Here is a 20,269-nt window from a genome sequence, read left to right on the forward strand (position 1 = left end):
GGAAATAGGTTGGGGGTTCAAAATATCGCAGCCATAATATTTTGAACCCCCTCTCCAATAGCAATGAAAAATTGAGGGGGGTTCAAAATATCGCGGCCATAATATTTTGAACCCCCTCTCCAATGGGAATTGGAAAATATGAAGGGGGTTCAATATATCGCAGCCATAACATTTTGAACCCCCTCTCCAAAAGCAATGAAAAATGGAAGGGGGTTCAAAATATCGCGGCCATAATATTTTGAACCCCCTCTCCAATGGGAATTGTAGAAAAATAGGGGGTTCAATATATCACAGCCATAATATTTTGAACCCCCTCTCCAATACCAATGAATAACAGAGGGGGGTTCAAAATATTGCGGCCATAATATTTTGAACCCCCTCTCCAATGGGAATAGGAAAAAGGTAGGGGGTTCAATATATCGCGGCCATAATATTTTGAATCCCCTCTCCAATAACAATGAAAAATGGAAGGGGGTTCAAAATATCGCGGCCATGATATTTTGAACCCCCTATCCAATGGGAATTGTAGAAAAATAGGGGGTTCAATATATCACAGCCATAATATTTTTAACCCCCTCTCCAATACCAATGAAAAATAGAGGGGGGTTCAAAATATCGCAGCCATAATATTTTGAACCCCCTCTCCAATAGGAATTGGAAAAAGGTAGGGGGTTCAATATATCGCGGCCATAATATTTTGAACCCCCTCTCCAATAGCAATGAAAAATAGAGGGGGGTTCAAAATATCGCGGCCATAATATTTTGAACAACCTCTCCAATGGGAATTGGAAAAAGGTAGGGGGTTCAATATATCGCGGCCATAATATTTTGAACCCCCACTCCAAAAGCAATGAAAAATGGAGGGGGGTTCAAAATATCGAGGCCATAATATTTTGAACCCCCATCCAATGGGAATTGGAAAAAGGTAGGGGGTTCAAAATATCGCAGCCATAATATTTTGAACCCCCTCTCCAATACCAATAAAAATAGAGGGGGATTCATAATATCGCGGCCATAAAATATTGAACCTGGGTTCAATATTTTATGGGGGGGGGGTTCAATATATCGCAGCCATATTTTGAACCCGGGTTCAATATATCGCGGGGTTCAAAATATTCTATGACACCGGTAATCACGAGAAGAAATATCTCAAACGTCTATTTAAAGACTTCCTTTTTACCCTACAAAATCTCTAGAATCCTGGAGCTTCTGGTGCCGGCTTTGCCCCCTGGGTCACCAACAAGACTTTGCCCTGGACCATCTGGAGGCCACAAAGCGGCCTCTCCAGACTCCCTGTTTTATACTGACGCCCCCTCTACCTTCACATTCAGGATCTCCCCCTGGAACTAAATATTTTTAAGAGGAGTTGGTGTTGGTGTGTGTGTGAGTGGGGGGGGGGGGGGGGCGAATCCTACTTCCTGTTGTTTATCTATACGATTGTTGGTTTTTTTTTAAATTTCCATAAAACAGTTACTGTCTGCATGTGGAAAATATTGGCTTATAAATCGCCTTTCCTCTGTAGTGTCAAAAACGCTGTGAAATTTAGAGTAATTTTGAACAAGGTTCATTTCTTTTTATCTCGAAATATCGATAATAAAAACCTATTTTGAAAGTTAAAAAAAAGCAATCTTACTTGGAAATAAAGAAAGTAATCAAGAATCAGCAGTAAGTAATTAAAACGCAGGTTAAAGGGCGTTAGATGTAAACATAAAGATAATATTTCGAATTTTTGGGAGTTGATTTTAATCAACTCTCCTATGCAGTTACTCTTGCAAACCGAAAGTGAAACAGTGTTTGGACCTAAGCACAAATCATCACCGCTGACAAGACTAAGTTCTTGAAAATAATAGAAAAAAAATATCGATGTAATGTATGTTGAAGCATTGTTTTTCAAGGAAACTTATCTATAAACACTTTGAAAATAGTCAAATTTTATATATTACGAACAATTTAGATATTTTTGTAGTCTCATATATTCCTACGACAGAGTTAATATAGTCTCGTTCAACCAGACGCTCGGCTGTCTCCGAAAATCTGCGACAAGCAGAGAGGGGGCTCTCTTGCTTGTCGGTTAATAACGGAGACAGTCGAGCGTCTAGTTAAACGAGACTAGAGTTTGATATCAATAGTGCTTGGATCCATACAATTTTTAGAATTGTTTCGATAACTAATACATACAAGTAGTTGATATATATCTTTAAATATCACACAGCATGATTCAAATGGGGTTTCTCGAAAATCTTGTCGGAAAAGTCTAAAAATTCATATTATAAAAAAGTGCGTAATTCAAATACAAACTAGAAACTAATTGCCATGCAAGATAAATTGATTTTAAAATAAATGATAATCGGTAAAATCAACTCCCGTCAGTACTTCAGTTCTTTGATTAAGTTTTGTATTGGCAATAATTTTAAAATTATGACGTACATATTTGGCTTCCTAGGTGACCATACATACTACATGTAGCTGCAGAGATCTATGTGTGTTTTTTGTCTAATATAGGCCGCAACTTCTTTTTAATTTTACTGCGGGAAGGTAGAGTATCCATTCCGAACCATCTACCAGTATTTGATTTTTGTTTTCCAAATATTAAAGAAATTTTACCATGGAACATCACCTACATTACGATCTTTATTATTTATTTCGAATTAAAACATCGAGAGCATAGACATGTCAAATATACGTAAGGTGAAATGCATTGTTTGGTTTAACATTTGATTATAAACGCTCGAATATAAGGATGATGGGTCCCGGTGACCCCATAGTCTTAAGTATTATATTAGTATCTTTCTACAAATAAAATTTGGTGTTATGACATCAAATTTTATTCTTAAATACACCGTTATGGAAAAACATTAAGTATGATCGACGTATACATTCTGCTTCAGAATTCGGGTAATTTACAGTTAATTAAAAGCTTGTTTATGTAAAAAAAAAAAAAAAAAAAAAAAAAAAAAAACACTTAAATTAATCATAACCCGCATGATAGAAGCTAGAATTTATGAGAGAGAGAGAGAGAGAAGAGAGAGAGAGAGAGATTTGATGGGAATTATTGTTATTCTATGCAATCGATTGAAAATACATGTACTACTTAAAATAGCTTCTTCGCATTTTCATGTGAGAGATTTTTCTCTACATAGCTTAGCTGTGGGAATATTCATCTGTTAAATTGTTTAATTTTATTAGCAAGTAACTATTTAGATAATTCATATAGCTATTCCTTTTTTATCTAAAGTAACCAAATATCTATGTCAAATGCATCAAAATTAACACATATATTTCGAATTTTAAAGATGAATAGGAAAAGGCTTGCTCAAAAATATCAATGGACGTTACTTAAGATTAAAAATGACACAGTATGTATATATAAATTCATTTTCAAGCCTTGACTAAGTGAGAAAAACTTGAACCATCAATAAAACCCCACAAAAAGGGGTACAGCAACTTTAGAACACAGTTTCCTTGAACACGTTGTTTCGGTTTAACGTGGACCTCAAATTGGAAATTTCAAAAATATTTCAATTAGTGAATTTTCTTAAACTCTCGTGCACATTCCCAAAAATATTAAAATGAGAAACTTTACGTGTGTCTTTGGCTTTTGGCATATGTTCATTGATGCAATTCCAACACCCACCCCCACCACACCCCTTCAAGATATTAGATGTTTTTTTCTCACAAGAATTTTAAAAGGCAAATATAGTACTAAGTATGCTGCAATTAAATTGGAATACCCATATAATTTCCTTAGTGTATACTATATGAGTGTGAAAATAAACGGATTTCTCAGTATTTTTGTGATTTTCCCAAGTATATGTTTCTATTTTTGAATTAAACTCTTCCCTGTTTTCCCTAATACAGGGACTGCTCACTAAATATCTTAAGAGATATCCACTTGGGGGCAGTGACTTTCCAGTTTTGTATTGGCGTCGTTTCTGACCTTTTCCTGGCATGTAAAATATCAAAATCGTATAAAAGCCAGGAAAACTTAAGATATATCGAACTAAATTCTATGTTGAAATACTCTCTTCATATCCGTGTAAATTCTTACTTCTTTCTTTTATATTCATATCGTTCCTTACAACATAATTATACTTAATCTCCATGCTTGCAGATGGAGAAGGTAATATGTACATGTAAATAATGAGTTACATTTTGTTGATAAATAAATAATCTGAATACATGTACAGTTTGCCTACATGCCAGGACTATTTACATGAATTACCGTTCTATGTCTTTCTTCAGAGACGTAAAATTTCATCGATCGGCTTTTGGAGCATACTCCAAATAGTACTCAGCGGAGAACGTACTCCAAAACTTTTATAACCTCGGTTTTTAAAGTCGTACTCAGTGGAGCACATACTCGGAGTACGGAGTATGAGTATGAGTACGAGTATGAAAAAAGTTTTATAACCTCGGGGCCAGATGTTTCTAAAACACTTATTCAAAACCATATGATGCGGCTTTCGTTTTCGTGGAAATTGATAAAATGCTTGTGTCCTCTTATATTTTCATTGAAACTAAGAAACTCCGCAAAATAAAAAAACCTGAAATCAATTATGACGTCATATAAATTTTGACGTCAAAACTGAAATAAAGGGTAGTTGGTGTTACGTCACAATGAAAATGTGTGAGTTATCTCCCTGTAACCGCAAACCTTACCTTAATTGTCAGTGACACTGCTCATGGCACTGGGCACTCATAGGTGTTAGTTAGAGTAAACAAAACCACTTTGACTTCTTCACATCAAAGGGATGACACTGACAACTTAATTATTTGATTAACCCTAAGTGACAACTTTACCTTAGGCAATTCATAGAGAAATTAATTCTTGTACATTAGTTCTTTTAGAGAGAGAGAGTTAGCTTTGAGACTTCGGACTGAAAGGATGTAGGGCGAAGCTAGGAAATCATGTAGAGTGTTAGGAGACAAATTTCTAATTCATCTGTTTGGGCCCTTTTCTCTAAATTACAGTTAGGAACAAGACTTGCTCATTAATGTTGTTATCTGCATGTGTAGATTGGATTATTTAACATTCAATCTTAATAAACTTTTCTTATATCCTGCCATTTGGACTTTGTGCATTCTTGATTTACTTATCCCCCTTGAGCTTAATTCCCCAAATGAACGTGCACCATCGCCTAGTTATGTACCAGACATCCGGGCGTGGTCACATGCACAATGAAAATATATGGCTTAATGGGGAATTGAACCCTGGACCCCTGCAACTTAAGTTGGGAACTACTGGTATATGCTGAACTATTCACTGACATGGCATATATCCATTGTTTATATAGCTCCGTCAATTTTTTATTTTTTTTTGCCTACCAAACGAATTTAACCTATTTTAAATACAATGTATAAGATTTAAATATGATTATAAAATAAAACCTAAATAAAACTTTCCTTTCCTTATTTCCTAGCTCTCAGGAGGTGTATTGATAGGCATTGGAATCTGGGCCTACTTAGAGAAACAGAAATATTACAGCAAAGAGATAGAATCAGTATATGATGTCATCTTTGATCTTGCCATAATCTTCCTAGTCCTGGGAGCTGTTATATTTATCCTGGGATATGCAGGATGTATCGGTGCTCTCAGGGAAAATGTCTACCTCTTGAAATTTGTAAGTGTATCTGAAAACATTCACTTAATATTGACCATTTGTAAATAAACTTTAATTAACTTCCTCAATTGAATCTTGCATTTGCTAATCATTTTTGTGATTAAATTATTTTTTTTTATTGTGCAAACTGATACCAGGAGGCAAAATATTTTGAAGTTTTCTCTTTCTTTATGGGACAAATATGCAGGGTATACCATACGCTGTATTAGCAGACACGGGGACTTCATCCCTGCATTGGAAATTTTAAAATATTTTGTATTTTCACATTTAATTATTATCTTTGATCAGCTGCTACTGTTTTAGGTGACATCTTATATTAATTAAACTATTATTGGGGTTTTTTCAGTACTACTTTGCCATGCTGCTGATATTTCTGGTTTTGCTAGTTGGTGCTGTGTTGGCTTTTGTTTTCCGAGACAAATTTGGACAGAGGTTTACCTCTCTACTTAAAGATAATCTGATCATTACCTACCAAGACGACCCAGATAAACAGAGTACCATTGACTGGTTACAAGAACAGGTACCCAAATTCTAAATAAATGATGTATTTTGTGCAAGAACTTTATTGTGTGATTTTGCAGTTGTGTTTCAAATTGTGGTTTTATCAATATCGATAAATATTGAATGCCAAACTTTTTCATAAATTTAACTCTTGAAAAAAAAGCAAGATTTTTAATTTTTCAAGAGGTACTTAATGTGATTTTATGCATATTATATATTAAAAAATACCTTGCACATTTAATTAGGAATCTACAGTAGTACAGTTTTGCATTACTTTCTGTTGTATTACATTGCCTTGTTTTTTGGACAGCTTGGTTGCTGTGGAGTTAACACATACAGGGACTGGAACAAGAACCAGTACTACAACTGTTCCAGTGATGGGAGGTATAACCCCAGCCCCCTGGCCTGTAGTGTCCCCCACTCCTGCTGTAAAGTACAGGACACACTGATGGTAAGCACTCTTATGACAGAAAACAACTTTTATCAAATATGTGTTCAAGTTTGGTGAAAATTAAAGAGGTTTTCTTTTAATTTGTATATCTAGAGAGCTTTCTATTTTAACTTTCAGGCTGGAATTCCAAACATACTATGTGGAAATGGAGTTCTTAAAATGGTATGTATTTCAAGAGACAAAATTTGATAGATTTGAAAATAGTATCAAAATGCATTAACCATGTCTATGTAACAAAGTCCTATAAAGAAATGCTTATTTGTCTTCATAACATAAATGATGTATATAGAAAATAAACGTACATTTACTTGATTAAAATTTAGTTATTAAGATCAGTTAACTTAAGCAATGATGAATTAATGGGTGGCTCTGTGACAAAATATTTTTGACTGTCATGAAATATAATTACAGGGAGGCGACTCCTCACTGGTCTACTCCATTGGCTGTATTGATGCTGTCCTTGGTCTGGAGGAGACACAACTGCCTATTATGGGAGGAATCGCAATTGGAATATGTTTTGTGCTGGTACTATCAGCTTTGTCAGTTAACCGTACCAATACCTCCAAAAAGTGATGACAAATGATTCTTGTAACAGAAATGCTTAAAATTTATCAAGATAAATAGATACCCTGTAACAGAATATTTTACACCAACAGGTATGCAATACAGGTAATTCTCAAGGGCTCGAACTTCAATCGCTCCAAGTTCTTGATCGCTCGAAGTGAGTCCAGGGTCCCGATTTTTTTCTCTATATAACTAAGCAAATTTACTCTTGATTTCTCGAAACCCTTGTTCCCTCGAAGTCAAACTGCAGTCTGGTTATTCATAATCTATAGTTTTTTACTCTTGATACATCGAAGTCGCCGTGTATCTCCAAGCGCTATACCTAATTAACACATACTTGGTCATTTAAATGGCTTAAGGCATTAGAAGCGGGACCCGTGTCACAGGTTGTTTATTCAGGCGACACTTGTCCTGCAAGGTGATAATTGTTTGATGATTGACCATACCGATACCTACATGTAGTCTATAATTAACACCAACTGTTTTACGATAATTTGGAGACGCAATGAAAATGAAAAATTAATTGAGACGAAACGATGATATTGAGCCATGGTCAAATTTTTGAATTATAAAATTATAAAAATTATGCTTATCAGCATTGTTGTCATTATAATAATTATTGCTAAACAAGTTCTTACAGCTGGTGAAGGACCCGTACAGTGGCAACAATGGGTGTTACTCAGCTTTCACATTTATGACATGTCGATCACCTCGCAGTACAGTAGTTCTGAGCAATCCTGTCTTAATATGATGCATAAAATAAATAATAATTATGAATTTATTCAATAGTTGTTTGTATTTAGTTTTAAAAACATCCAGTTCTGTATATTTTACCGAAAAGAAAACGTTTATGCACGTGCGTAATGTTATTACTAAATTAATGGCTTAATCATAACATCCGGTAAGACTAATTTTACAACCCGTCAGTCAACCCGGAAAATTCCGAACTTTTGAAAACTCAAACTCTTGAAACCTCGAAGTTTTTCCTCTGTCCCATGAACTTCGAGGTATCGAGAGTTACCTGTATATGACTAAATAAAAGCCAGGAAGTATTCTTGGAATAAGGTGTAAAATATGAATTGCAATGTTTCAATTCTGACTTTTTACATCTTTATAAACTTTGTAATGAAGAGAATGAATGCAAGTACTGTACTATTTGAGGGCAGCTTCATTTGTACCCCAAAACAAAATGAATTGTCTATTTAACTACCGGTAATCTATATCCATGTCATCTGTGGAAAGCTGATACCAGTAGTTATTGGTCAGAAATTAATGCAAAATCCTTTAATTATTGAAGCTGAACCCTACTTTAAAGTATTGACCAGATTTTAAACCTCAAAGGAAAACTTTTCAGCTGCTGTCTTAGCTTTGGAACATTTTGTAATACATCTACTAGTACATGTACTAGCATCAACAAAAAAAATGATTCTATTGAATATGTACCTTATTGCTTTATTTCATTACATTTAATATGGAGATATGTTTTTATATCCTATTTTCAGCTGATTGCCATGTTTTTGTCCTATCTCCTGGCAAGGCAAATTGAGGATCAAATGTTGAGATGGAGCACATAAAGGTACTCCGGTGATACAGCTATGCAGTAAAGTCAAGACATTCTAAAGTCGTTAAGTAAAGAGGAATGCTTAAATGTCATATATCCATCAACAACATGACACCTTAGTTGTTATTTTTTATGAAATATTTTGATGTATACATGTAAATACTCTACAAAACACACTGAACTTTTGGTTTCACAAAGTCATATTTGTTTTACTAGAACTACAATGCAGAGTCAAATCTCAGAATGAATGATATTTTATTATTTAATTTGTGTGCGGGTTTTATTATGTCTCCCCTTTCAAAGGGGAGACATATTGTTTTTGTCGACTTTCTTCTTCTTCTTCTTATTCTTCTTATTCTTCTTCATCCAAATTTGTCCAAGCCGTAACTTAAATACCCTTTGACATTAAGACTTCAAACTTAGAACATAGGTAGATGGTATTAAGAAGGAGTGCACGCCACCAAAATTTTTGACCTTGACCTATTTTCTTTTTCAAGGTCAAGCATTTTATAAAAAATAGAGTTTGGACTATAACACAAGATTCCTTAAACATACAAACTTTTAACTTGTATCATAGATAGATGGTATATAGTCCAGTTGAACCTTACCAAAATTTTTGACCTTGACCTTAAAATTTTATTTCAAGGTCAAATCAGAAAAAACTTCATTGTTCACCTCCTAAATATTCTTTGACAGAAGGACTTCAAACTTTACACAAAGAACAATTATAATACACTGAGGTGTACTATTGATAAATATTTGACCTTGACCTTGTTTTACTCAAGGTCAACTTGAGAAAAAATAATTAAATTTTGTCTGGGTGGTACCTTAAATACCTTTTGACATTAAGACTTCAAACTTGGAACATAGGTAGATGGTATTAAGAAAAAGTGCAGGCTATCAAAATTTTTGACCTTGACTTATTATCTTCTTCAAGGTCAAGCGTTTTATAAAAAATATAGTCCGGACCATAACACAAGACTCCTTAATCATACAATCTTTTAACTTGTATCATACATAGATGGTATATAGTCCAGTTCAACCTTACCAAAATTTTTGACCTTGACCTAAAAATTATATTTCAAGGTCAAATTAGAAAAAACTTCATTGTTCACCTCCTAAATATTCTTTGACAGAAGGACTTCAAACTTTACACAAAGAACAATTAGAATACACTGGGGTGTACAATTGATAAATATTTGACCTTGACCTTGTTTTACTCAAGGTCAACTTGAGAAAAAATAATTAAATTTTGTCTGGGTGATAACTTAGATACCTTTTGACATTAAGACTTCAAACTTGGAACGTAAGTAGATGGTATTAAGAAGAAGTGCACGCCATCAAAATTTTTGACCTTGACTTATTATCTTCTTCAAGGTCAAGCGTTTATAAAATATATAGTCCGGACCATAACACAAGACTCCTTAATCATACAATCTTTTAACTTGTATCATACATAGATGGTATATAGTCCAGTTCAACCTTACCAAAATTTTTGACCTTGACCTAAAAATTATATTTCAAGGTCAAATTAGAAAAAAACTTCATTGTTTACCTCCTAAATATTCTTTGACAGAAGGACTTCAAACTTTACACAAAGATTAATTATAATACACTGAGGTGTACTATTGATTAATATTTGACATTGACCTTGTTTTACTCAAGGTCAAATTAAAAAAAAAATGATTAAATTTTGTCTGGGTGGTAACTTGGATAGCTTTTGACATTAAGGCTTCAAACTTGGAACATAGGTAGATGGTATTGAGGAGGAGTGCACGCCTCCATAATTTTTGACCTTGACCAATCTTGTGTCTCAAGTTAATTCATTTTCTAAACTGTATCATATATGGATGATATCTAACATATAGCTGACTTCATTCTTTTTCACTTATTAAATTTGCCCCATATTACAATCCTTTGGGAGAAGGGGAGACATGTGTTTTTTTGTATAAAAAAACAATACCCACTAGTTTTTGTTTGGTTTTTATTGTTTGTTTAATGTACATGTATTGCAATATAAAACAGAGGTGCTCTAGCTATATAGAGAAGAATTTTTTGAGGGAGAAGGTCAAATGCACTCATTGATTTAAAAAAAAACCCAACATTTGAATGCATACAGTACAATACCAATTCAAAAGTATATATGGGGATCATGTTGTAATTTGTTGGTGTTTTGTTTATATTTATTTTTAATTTATTTAATTGTATTTGTTACTTAATGTAGTATGCAGTATTTTGGTGCCATATTGTAATTTTTTTTTTCTGAAGTATGCAAAGTTGAGGTAATCAAAATGGACTGACATGTACTTGGTTGAAGGTATACTACAGGTGCTATACTTAACTTCTTTAGTCACTCGGGTGATCAATTGCTATAACTTGCCAGTTGGTCTCATTTGTCAAACTTTTTAAAATTTTCAAGTATTCCTCGAAAACCTTCAGGCTAATTTTAGCAATTTTTGGTATGTAGCATTGGTTGAGGAAGATTAACATTAATTTTGACATTCATGACCCCTGGGGGCCCCCTTTGGGAACTCTTCAGATTACAAGTCTTAACAATTTTGTTAAAGCATAAAATTGCTGTGACCCAGACTGTAAAGTTTCATGGGCCACTTGTTTTAATTCTAGCGATTGCTAGCTGTTGGGCCAGTCACCAATGTAAAACTTAAGTTGGTTTTAGTCGTCAGGTGATAAATAATTGTACATTCCTCTTGTTTTTTTTTTTTAATACCATGACAGTTTTGCCTTTTATTCTACATTGTAAAGGGAATGTGCAGACATATCTTTACAGTTTTTCTTGCTTAGAAACTTGTTTAATAAGAATTATACAAAATGTTTTGATAAAGTGAATACTGGGTGTGTATGATATTAACTGTTGAACTTTCAGGTGTTTTATTTATTTTAATGCCTATACTTGCTATGAAGTCTGTTATGTTGTCAATTGACATTTTTGTAACTTGTTGGGGTGTTTTTTTTTTCTTTTGGTTAGCATCAGGAATATTATGCTTATGTCTGGTTGTATATATATTTAGATAGAAATAATGAATGAAGTATTCATATTCACGGTGATGGCAGCACTGATATATAGGAAGTTTGTAATTTGAATGATGCATATAATTCTTTAAATCTAAAATCTGATAGATCGCAAATGTCAAAACAACTATAAATTGATAGCTGGAGAGAATTTTTATTATAAATGCTATCAACAAATCATTGTTTAGGAGGTTTACTTTATATTTGGTTTTCTGGTGCAATGCTTTGTCTCAAAGCAAGTATGGTCCAATGTGACAGAAACTAGAAAGAATTGTATTCTTTATGTTAAATTAACCATACAAGAATTTAAATGCAACAAGTTTTACTTTACATGTTAAAGTATATTTTGGAAGTTGTATATATTTTTTTTATTCCCTTAATATATTGTACATATTTTTTCCACAACCTTGAATCTCTGTTGATATTACAATTTCCATGGGTCTCTACAAATTTTTATTTTGTAACATGTTGATTTTTTGTTGTGTGTTTATGTGTGCTCCCTATTCAGATATTATTTTTGTTTTATTTTATTGTTTTGATTTTTTTTTTTCGTGTTTAACTTACATTTTAATGATGTACACATTTTTGTACAAATGATGGACAAACAATATTGGTTTGTAATAAATTCAAATTAACCACATTCAAAATTTGTTATTGTCCAATATGTAAAGTATAGTACTGTAGCTGAAAATTTGAATACACGCATGTACATGTATGTATTTCAAACTGCAATAGTAGCCACTATTTCATTTTAATAAGACTGAATTTTTTTTCTCTTTATACTGCTGTTTTTTTTTCTGTGATATTTAAACTCCTGAAGAAACTAGCCTTTGAAAGACATTTGTGAATCCTTTGCAAATTAAGATGAAACACTTTTAAACTAGGGGGAAAAATCATGATTATTTAATGTCATATGATATGTACAATATTTATGATACATTCTTGTATTTTGGCTTGAATTACTTGTTGCTAGTTTAGTGTGTGGTACATGTATTAGGTATTTTCCATGTACATTATATACATAATGCTTGTAAAAAGGTGATGGATCAATTTTTTATAAACATATAGGAAATTACATTTTGTATTGACATATATGCAAAGTATGATCTGCAATATACATGTTCATGTGCAATTTTACTGTATTACAAAAAGGTAAAATTTTCAACTTATTTTATAATTACTGCTATTATGATTAATGCAAATTGCAAACATTTTGCATCAAACTCTAGGTGAATACTAATTAAGCAATAAATCAGACACTTAAAGCTGCTTGGTCCATTTGCAGCAGTTTTACCAATTGTTTACAGTAAATAATATTTCTATGAATAAAACAGTGTACAAAATGTGTTTACTGAAATACTTAACAAAAATTGGGGAATGCTTATGATTCTGTCTGTGTAATGTGTAATATAATGAAAGTTTCTAACTTTCAGAGATAACTTATGTAAAGAAGGCAGGAAATACCAGTATATGATACTTTATTTTGTTAAATTTGGGACCAAGCAACTTCAATGTTATGAATAAAATTTAAAAAGTTGGTGCCATTTTTAAGTTTTTATATTGAAATGTTTTGTGATGAAAATAACTATTTGTATGGGATTTTAAAAATTTTGATAAATAAATTTATTTATACCTAATGAGTTTCCTTTTATAGTTTCTTTTATCCTTTATTGTCACTCAGGTGACTTATTGCCACTGGTCTTCATCGGTTGCCATTAATTTTACATTTTAAACTTCGATCATCTTGAAAACTGACACATGTTGGTATATACTATTTTGAATTTGAAGCATTTCTACAGTGAAAGGAATCTTAATTGTGATATTTATTAAATTACCACTCCCAGCCTGTTGAAAAAGCCTTTTTGCATGGTTATGATGTCTATGAGGCCCTCTACCAAAATTGGGAAATTTATGGTCCCTGAAACAAAGGTTCAGGCCCAGGGGTGCAGGCAATGTGGCCATGCATAAAGTGAAAATGTATTTAATATTAATTTAAAATCTTCTTCTATACTTCCACAACAGGGGAAAATAAACATAATGCATGCATGGTTGTGATGTTTATGAGGCCCTCTACAAAAATTGTGAAATTCATGGCGTCTGGGTCAGGCGTCCAGGCTCATGAGTGGGGCCAATATGGCCATATAAAGTTAAAAATGTATTTAATTTTAGAAAATCTCTGCAGTACCAATCAGACCCAACCTAACAGAAAGTAAACCCAAACTAAACCCTGGGTTTACACAGAGAGGAAACCCCAATCACAGTAAACCCCGGAAAGCAGACATTACATGTGTATTTGGAATATACAAGTGGTAAAAATTACAGGCAGTAAGATGGTAAGATAAAAGACAGCTATATAGGTCTGTCACGCTTCAATGCGTAGAGTTGACCCAAAAAGCAAATCCTAAGTAAACCCAACCCCAAATGGACACAAATTTTCAAAAAGCAGACCGAGAGTAAACCCGAAAAGTAAACTTGGGGTTTAGTTAGGGTTTACTCTGGTGTTAGGTTGAGTCTGATCGTTACTCGTGTACTTCCGCAGCAGAGGGAGACAAATCAATTGTATGATGATGCCAATGAAGCTAGGCCTCTAACTAAATTGTGAAATTCATGAACCCTGGGGCTTCAATTCCTTGGTTATGGCCAATATGGCTGGCATGCACATCAGAGTCAATATATAAATAACATATATCTCTGATGCACACATATTTTTAGTGAATGCAGAGACATAATTAATGTTATTAATTTATGTCTCCGGTGGATATATAGATAAATTTATAATATTTTTGTCTATACTTTTACCGTATAGAAGGAGATAAACTTAATGCATTGTTAAAATGTCGTTTTACCTTTATTGATGCTTACTGGTTGTTAATTGATCAATATCTTAAAAAAAATCAGAATGTGAAAAATAATCAAAAAGGGCTATTTCTATTGAATAGAGAGTTTTAAAAGCAAGAAAGGGTGAGAAGAGACAAGGAATTAAAGGGGAAAAAAACCCTTTTATACACGATTTATTTCTGATCTTTTTAAAATCAACATTTTATTGGAAACCTACATAACTAATTATGCATTTGAAGGGAGAAAACTCTGTCTGTAACACTTTTGAAAGTCCCGCCAAACATAAAGGCCGCTCAAGGGTTGTGAGACAACGTCTACATTTCCATTCTCGTAGTTCTTAGGTTCTAAGATATAAAATTTGCATCTGGTTTAAATAATCAGTAAATTTGGTGAAATGTCACCCATACCTATACTCTTATTCTTCAATTTGTATTTTATTTTTATTTTACTTATGCGGTCTTGTAATTTACCGCCATTTGCAATTTGTAAACAAAGCCGGAATATTAGCAAAACTTTATTTCAAGATCACCTATATATCCTTAAATTTTGCATTATGCATAGTTGAATATTATCGTTTATGATGTGCATAACTTAGAGACTCGTTCAAAATGTACATCAAACAGGTAAGGTTCTAAGAAATCCTGAAAAGCGATAGCGTCTTATCAATTGATGTTCGTCTGCAGGCCAATATGTGATCAGGAATGATACCTATGCCGCAAGACCAGTCGACAATGCACGTTACTTAATAGAAACGATACAGTGAAAATATCATATTCACAAAGATTACTTATTTAGATAGATAAAGTAATGGTGTATTTTTGCATAATGCCGTGCATAAGGTATTTGTTAATTAGTGTGTGTTACTTCATATACAGCAAAAATGGTGTTAAAAGAATACCGTAAGCACTTCGAAACTCACATCATAGTTTTCTGTATAAGATACTCAGTGTGTGAGTCTTTTCAAAACACAACTTTGTGTCAGTTCTAGACCGAGTTGAATGATGATCAATCATTTGATGTTGTTTATCATATTGCAAAGCAAGTTATTGTTCTATAAAATATATGATCTTGTAAAAAGTGATTTCCCGACAGGTTATCTATGGTTGTTATATCGTAAAAAATAATTTATGAACAAACACACTCGCATTCTCAAACACAATTCATGGGGTTGGGGAATAGGTAGGATTTACAATATTTATTGTAGTGATGACAATTTATTTCAGAATTGCTAATCCGTTAATCATAACTGACCAATTAATCGGTTACTCATATCATACTACATCTTTTAGTTTACTGTCGTTAATGCCAAAGAAAGCTTTAATGTAAATTTTTTGTCAACATATGTCATAATTTTATATCTAAATTATTCATTGTAATTTTCAAAAAAATCTTATTTATTGTCAAGAGCAGGCTTGAAATAAAAATCCCTGTCGCAATTTCAAAGTCAGCTCAACTTATCAAGTAAATATGAACATCAAAATTGAATTTTTAAAAAACTGATCTGAAATAATTTGGTTTCAAAATTTCTGTATTGTAAAGGTCTGACTATTCACCTCAATTACATTTTTTTAAGGTAATTATCCAAGGATTTAGAAGTTACAGGGATCAAACCATTGTTGAGCCTTTTAGCCCAAAACACAATGTTATAGGTACAGTATATTTATTGTTCTCTTAAATCATAGTTCTTTTTTTGCTTGATCATTATTGTAATTATTAAATTTCTGGTTTTGCAGTTGGCAGAAATGGGTCAGGAAAAAGTAACTTCTTCTACGGTAAGTTTAAGTTGGCTCTATTCTTGCTATAGACTAAATGCAATGGTCATTAGTAGACATTAAGTGTTGCTCTCAGGCTTATTCAACATCTTGTATTTGTTTGTTCACCAGCTATCCAGTTTGTCCTGTCAGATGAGTTTAGTCATCTTAGACCGGAGCAGAGACAGGCCCTTCTTCATGAAGGAACAGGACCAAGGGTTATTTCAGCCTTTGTGGAGATTATATTCGATAATTCAGATAACAGAATACCGGTAAGTGTAAAATGTCTGTTTTATATGATGAAGACTCTTTTGCTGCAGATTTAATTGTTTTTTTCTTGGTGAGTGTCATGATATTACGAGATTTAATGACCGCCATTGTCAAATAAATTTTGTTTGGTTTTTGTTATTGACGAGTTCATGAAACAATCAAAATTTAAAGATGTATTTCATGTTTGGTTTGATTTTTCTTTTAATCTTTAGATTGATAAAGATGAAGTAGTACTCAGGCGTGTTATTGGATCCAAGAAAGATCAGTATTTTTTAGACAAGAAAATGGTTACGTAAGTACATGTTTTCTATCAATTAATTTACGAAAACTCATTTGTATTTTGTGCATGCAATTACAAATGAAACTGACACTGTCATCGGAGATTCTCAGCTATTTCATATTCTAATATTGCAGGAAAGGAGATGTTATGAACTTGTTAGAGAGTGCTGGATTTTCTCGTAGTAATCCATACTATATTGTTAAACAGGGAAAGGTATTGTGGATTTTTTTTTTTGGTGATAAATACAGATAAAAAGGATTGGTCACTTTCAATTTCATTCATGTTTATATATTTGTCAATGGTACTGATCACAAAACTTTTAAAAAATTGGATTTTTAAAAATTTGTTTGTAGATTAACCAAATGGCAACAGCCCCTGATTCTCAGAGAATCAAACTTTTAAGAGAAGTGGCTGGAACTAAAGTTTATGATGAGAGAAAAGAGGAGAGTAAAGTAATTCTTAGAGAAACTGGTATGTTATTTACATTGACACTAAAGTTTTCAAAGCATGAAATCTTGCTTTGGTCAGTCTATTTACTTCAGTCTTGTATGCATGTACATTAGGAGGAATGAAGTAAACTGGTGTTTATTGTATGACAATGTATGTTGAAGAACCTCTTTACCTAGATACTTGCACTGTATTGTACATGTAATATAGTTAGAATCACTTTTTACTCCATGTATACATGCATCACTTTTGTAGAGGGTAAGAGAGAGAAGATCAATGATCTGTTGAAGTACATAGAAGAGAGGCTGGCCACATTGGAGGATGAAAAAGAAGAGCTTAAAGAATATCAGAAATGGGATAAGATGAGAAGGTACAAAGGTTATCTATTTCAATGGAAAAAAAGTCTTTTTTAACAATGTGCAGCATGACTGAAAGATTAAAAGAAAACTTAAATTTTAATCAGATACTACGTGTATAGCATTTCAACTGACTTCAAACATCAGTGTCGCAGATTTTTGTGCAGATATTTACACTGTATCACAATATATACTATATATATGATCAATGTCTCATGTGCAACTTTGTTCTTTCACCAAACAGATCTCTTGAGTACACAATTCATGACCATGAACTAAGAGACACAAGGAAAAAACTGGACGAGGTATGAACAACAATTACCTTTTGTACTGTCAAAGTAAATATTAATTTCAAAGACACATTTTACTGCAGTTCTAAGTAGGTTATGTATATACATGTTTTAGGTACTTTGGGAAAAACATTTTGTTTTGGGATATATTTGTATTTGTTTATTTACACTTGCATGACTTTATCATTTGATATGTACACAAATTTAATTGTTATGAATTTATCACTTAGTTGCAAGAAAAAAGGGACAACAGCGGAGCCATGACTCAAAAGATTCGAGACAAACAGCAGTCTACAGTGGATAAAGTGAAGGTAGTGAACCCTTGTCTAATTCATCCACAGGAACAAGTTGTGATTATATGGAATATGAAACCATCAGGACTACACTGTACATGTAGTTGCATCCAAATTTCATATCTTTATTCAGGCCATTACGAGAGAACTCCGAGATCTGAAAACTAAGATGCAGGGGGTGATGGAGGAAAAAGAAAATTTGAACTCTGAAAACCAAGAAGTGACAAAGCGCAGAGCCAAGCTAGAACTGATGATCAAAGACATCCAGGATGAGTTGGAGGGAGATAAAAGTGCTAGGGTATACATTGCTTGCTTTTTAAAAGAGTTTGCATTTTTACATACTGCTTTATCTAATTATTTCATTCAACATCTCATAATTTCATACATTTATGCTACATTATTTTGGAATTTGTAATTGAAGCTTTTCAGTTGAAATGTACATACAACTGTATCAAATATATATGCATAAGCGAACAACTGATGAGTGAATAAAATCAAATTTAGTTTACAATTTAGCTCAAGTTAATAGAAATCATGCCCAATCTTGTTTTTACATACATGTAGATATTAGTACATGTAAAATGTTTGAGAAATTTTGTTACATACTTATATTTGTACATGTGTGTTTGTAATTTTAGAGCAAATCGGAGGATGAGCTGAAAAAGATCAATGAAAAAATCCAGAAAACACAACAACAGCTAGAAAACAACTTGCCACTGTATGAAGCTCAGAAACAGAGGGAGGAGAACTGTACCCAGCAGTGAGTATCTAACACAGGCTCCTCAGTCGTGATGTATGGTGTGGGGATTTTTTATTCCAAATTTAAAGAAAAATGATAAAACTATATAGACCATCACATTGAATATCTTTTCTCTGATATTAATGTGTTTGATTACTATGACTGTTATTTTTTTTATACGTTGTGTAGATTATCATTAGCGGAACAGAGGCGGAAGGAACTGTATGCAAAACAGGGCAGAGGAAATCAGTTCACCTCCAGGGATGATAGGGACAACTGGATTAAAAAAGAACTCAAATCTCTCAACAGGGCAATCCGAGACAAAGAAGAACAGGTTCATCTTTAAGTTCATTATTTATTCATCTCATAAAGGTTAAACTTTAAATTAATTTTTTACTTATATAACAAAGGTTCTCCATACTGTGCCTGGAAAATTTGGACTTGCGCATGCACTACTATGAATTCCACAAAAGTAACTTTAATTGATACAGTAATGCCAGATAAATGATGTCTGATAGTTAGTTTTCAAAACAGATGTTGATTAATGCATGTACATTGTGCAGTCTTGTATTGTTTCGGTGTATCTTATTTAACGAGTATGCCATGTTCTACATGTAGATTCGGAGACTGAGAGAAGATTTAGTGAATGATAACAAAAGAGCTGAGCACCTGGGAACTCAAACACTGGTAAGTTGGAGCTTGCTGTAATTTCATAGACACAACTCCAATGGAATTTATTTGTTACAGGTGACTAGAAATATCAACAAATTTTAAAAGAAGTATTGAAGTGTACTTTAAAATCTTCAAAGAGATTCTCATAGGATTTGTAGTTCTAACTTTTTTTAAATTTTTGTTATTTTCTCTTTTCAGGAAATAAGCAGCAAAATTGACCAGAATAAGGATATCATTGAGCAGAATAACAGAAATTTCAATGAAATGAAGAAACAGAGGGATGCATTACAAAATGAAAGAAAGTATGTACATGTCCGTTATTCCCATGATGACCCATTGACTGTCGTGTTATTGCTTGAAAGTGCAGGTTTTGTCACAATGATAGAATCTAAAGAAATGTCTTCTTCTTTTTTTCCCCTTTACCAGTGTATTATGGAGGCAAGAAACATTATTACAACAAGAATTACAGAGTACAAGAGAAGAATTGAGTAAAAAGGAGCAAGGCCTGAGGTCAATGATTGGGAAGGTTAGTTGCTATTCAGTATCAATTATCATTGCATACATGTGTCTGTTGGGTATCAAGAATATGTCTGAAAGTTTAGATT

At 32.9% G+C, this 20,269-nt stretch overlaps 1 protein-coding gene across 2 annotated transcripts in view; it reads left to right on the forward strand.

Annotated features, from left to right (window-relative positions):
• LOC128180323 (structural maintenance of chromosomes protein 3-like) overlaps positions 1-20,269 on the forward strand; it is a 33,205-nt gene that overhangs the window by 5,628 nt on the left and 7,308 nt on the right. The window contains exons 2-21 of one of the 2 annotated variants that reach the window (XM_052848344.1): positions 5,421-5,621; positions 5,968-6,141; positions 6,433-6,573; positions 6,691-6,735; positions 6,985-7,098; positions 16,140-16,215; positions 16,300-16,338; positions 16,450-16,589; positions 16,800-16,879; positions 17,002-17,080; positions 17,221-17,338; positions 17,570-17,684; positions 17,915-17,975; positions 18,191-18,271; positions 18,387-18,551; positions 18,892-19,013; positions 19,182-19,326; positions 19,611-19,679; positions 19,863-19,966; positions 20,091-20,190. In XM_052848344.1, coding sequence (XP_052704304.1) covers positions 5,421-5,621; positions 5,968-6,141; positions 6,433-6,573; positions 6,691-6,735; positions 6,985-7,098; positions 16,140-16,215; positions 16,300-16,338; positions 16,450-16,589; positions 16,800-16,879; positions 17,002-17,080; positions 17,221-17,338; positions 17,570-17,684; positions 17,915-17,975; positions 18,191-18,271; positions 18,387-18,551; positions 18,892-19,013; positions 19,182-19,326; positions 19,611-19,679; positions 19,863-19,966; positions 20,091-20,190 — 2,169 coding nt within the window. Of the gene's footprint in view, positions 1-5,420; positions 5,622-5,967; positions 6,142-6,432; positions 6,574-6,690; positions 6,736-6,984; positions 7,099-15,013; positions 15,190-16,139; positions 16,216-16,299; positions 16,339-16,449; positions 16,590-16,799; positions 16,880-17,001; positions 17,081-17,220; positions 17,339-17,569; positions 17,685-17,914; positions 17,976-18,190; positions 18,272-18,386; positions 18,552-18,891; positions 19,014-19,181; positions 19,327-19,610; positions 19,680-19,862; positions 19,967-20,090; positions 20,191-20,269 lie in introns of those variants that run through there. The other variant, XM_052848343.1, reaches the window with a different exon arrangement.

The sequence above is a fragment of the Crassostrea angulata genome, chromosome 4, assembly GCF_025612915.1.
Source record: "Crassostrea angulata isolate pt1a10 chromosome 4, ASM2561291v2, whole genome shotgun sequence".
Classification (NCBI taxonomy): domain Eukaryota; kingdom Metazoa; phylum Mollusca; class Bivalvia; order Ostreida; family Ostreidae; genus Magallana; species Magallana angulata.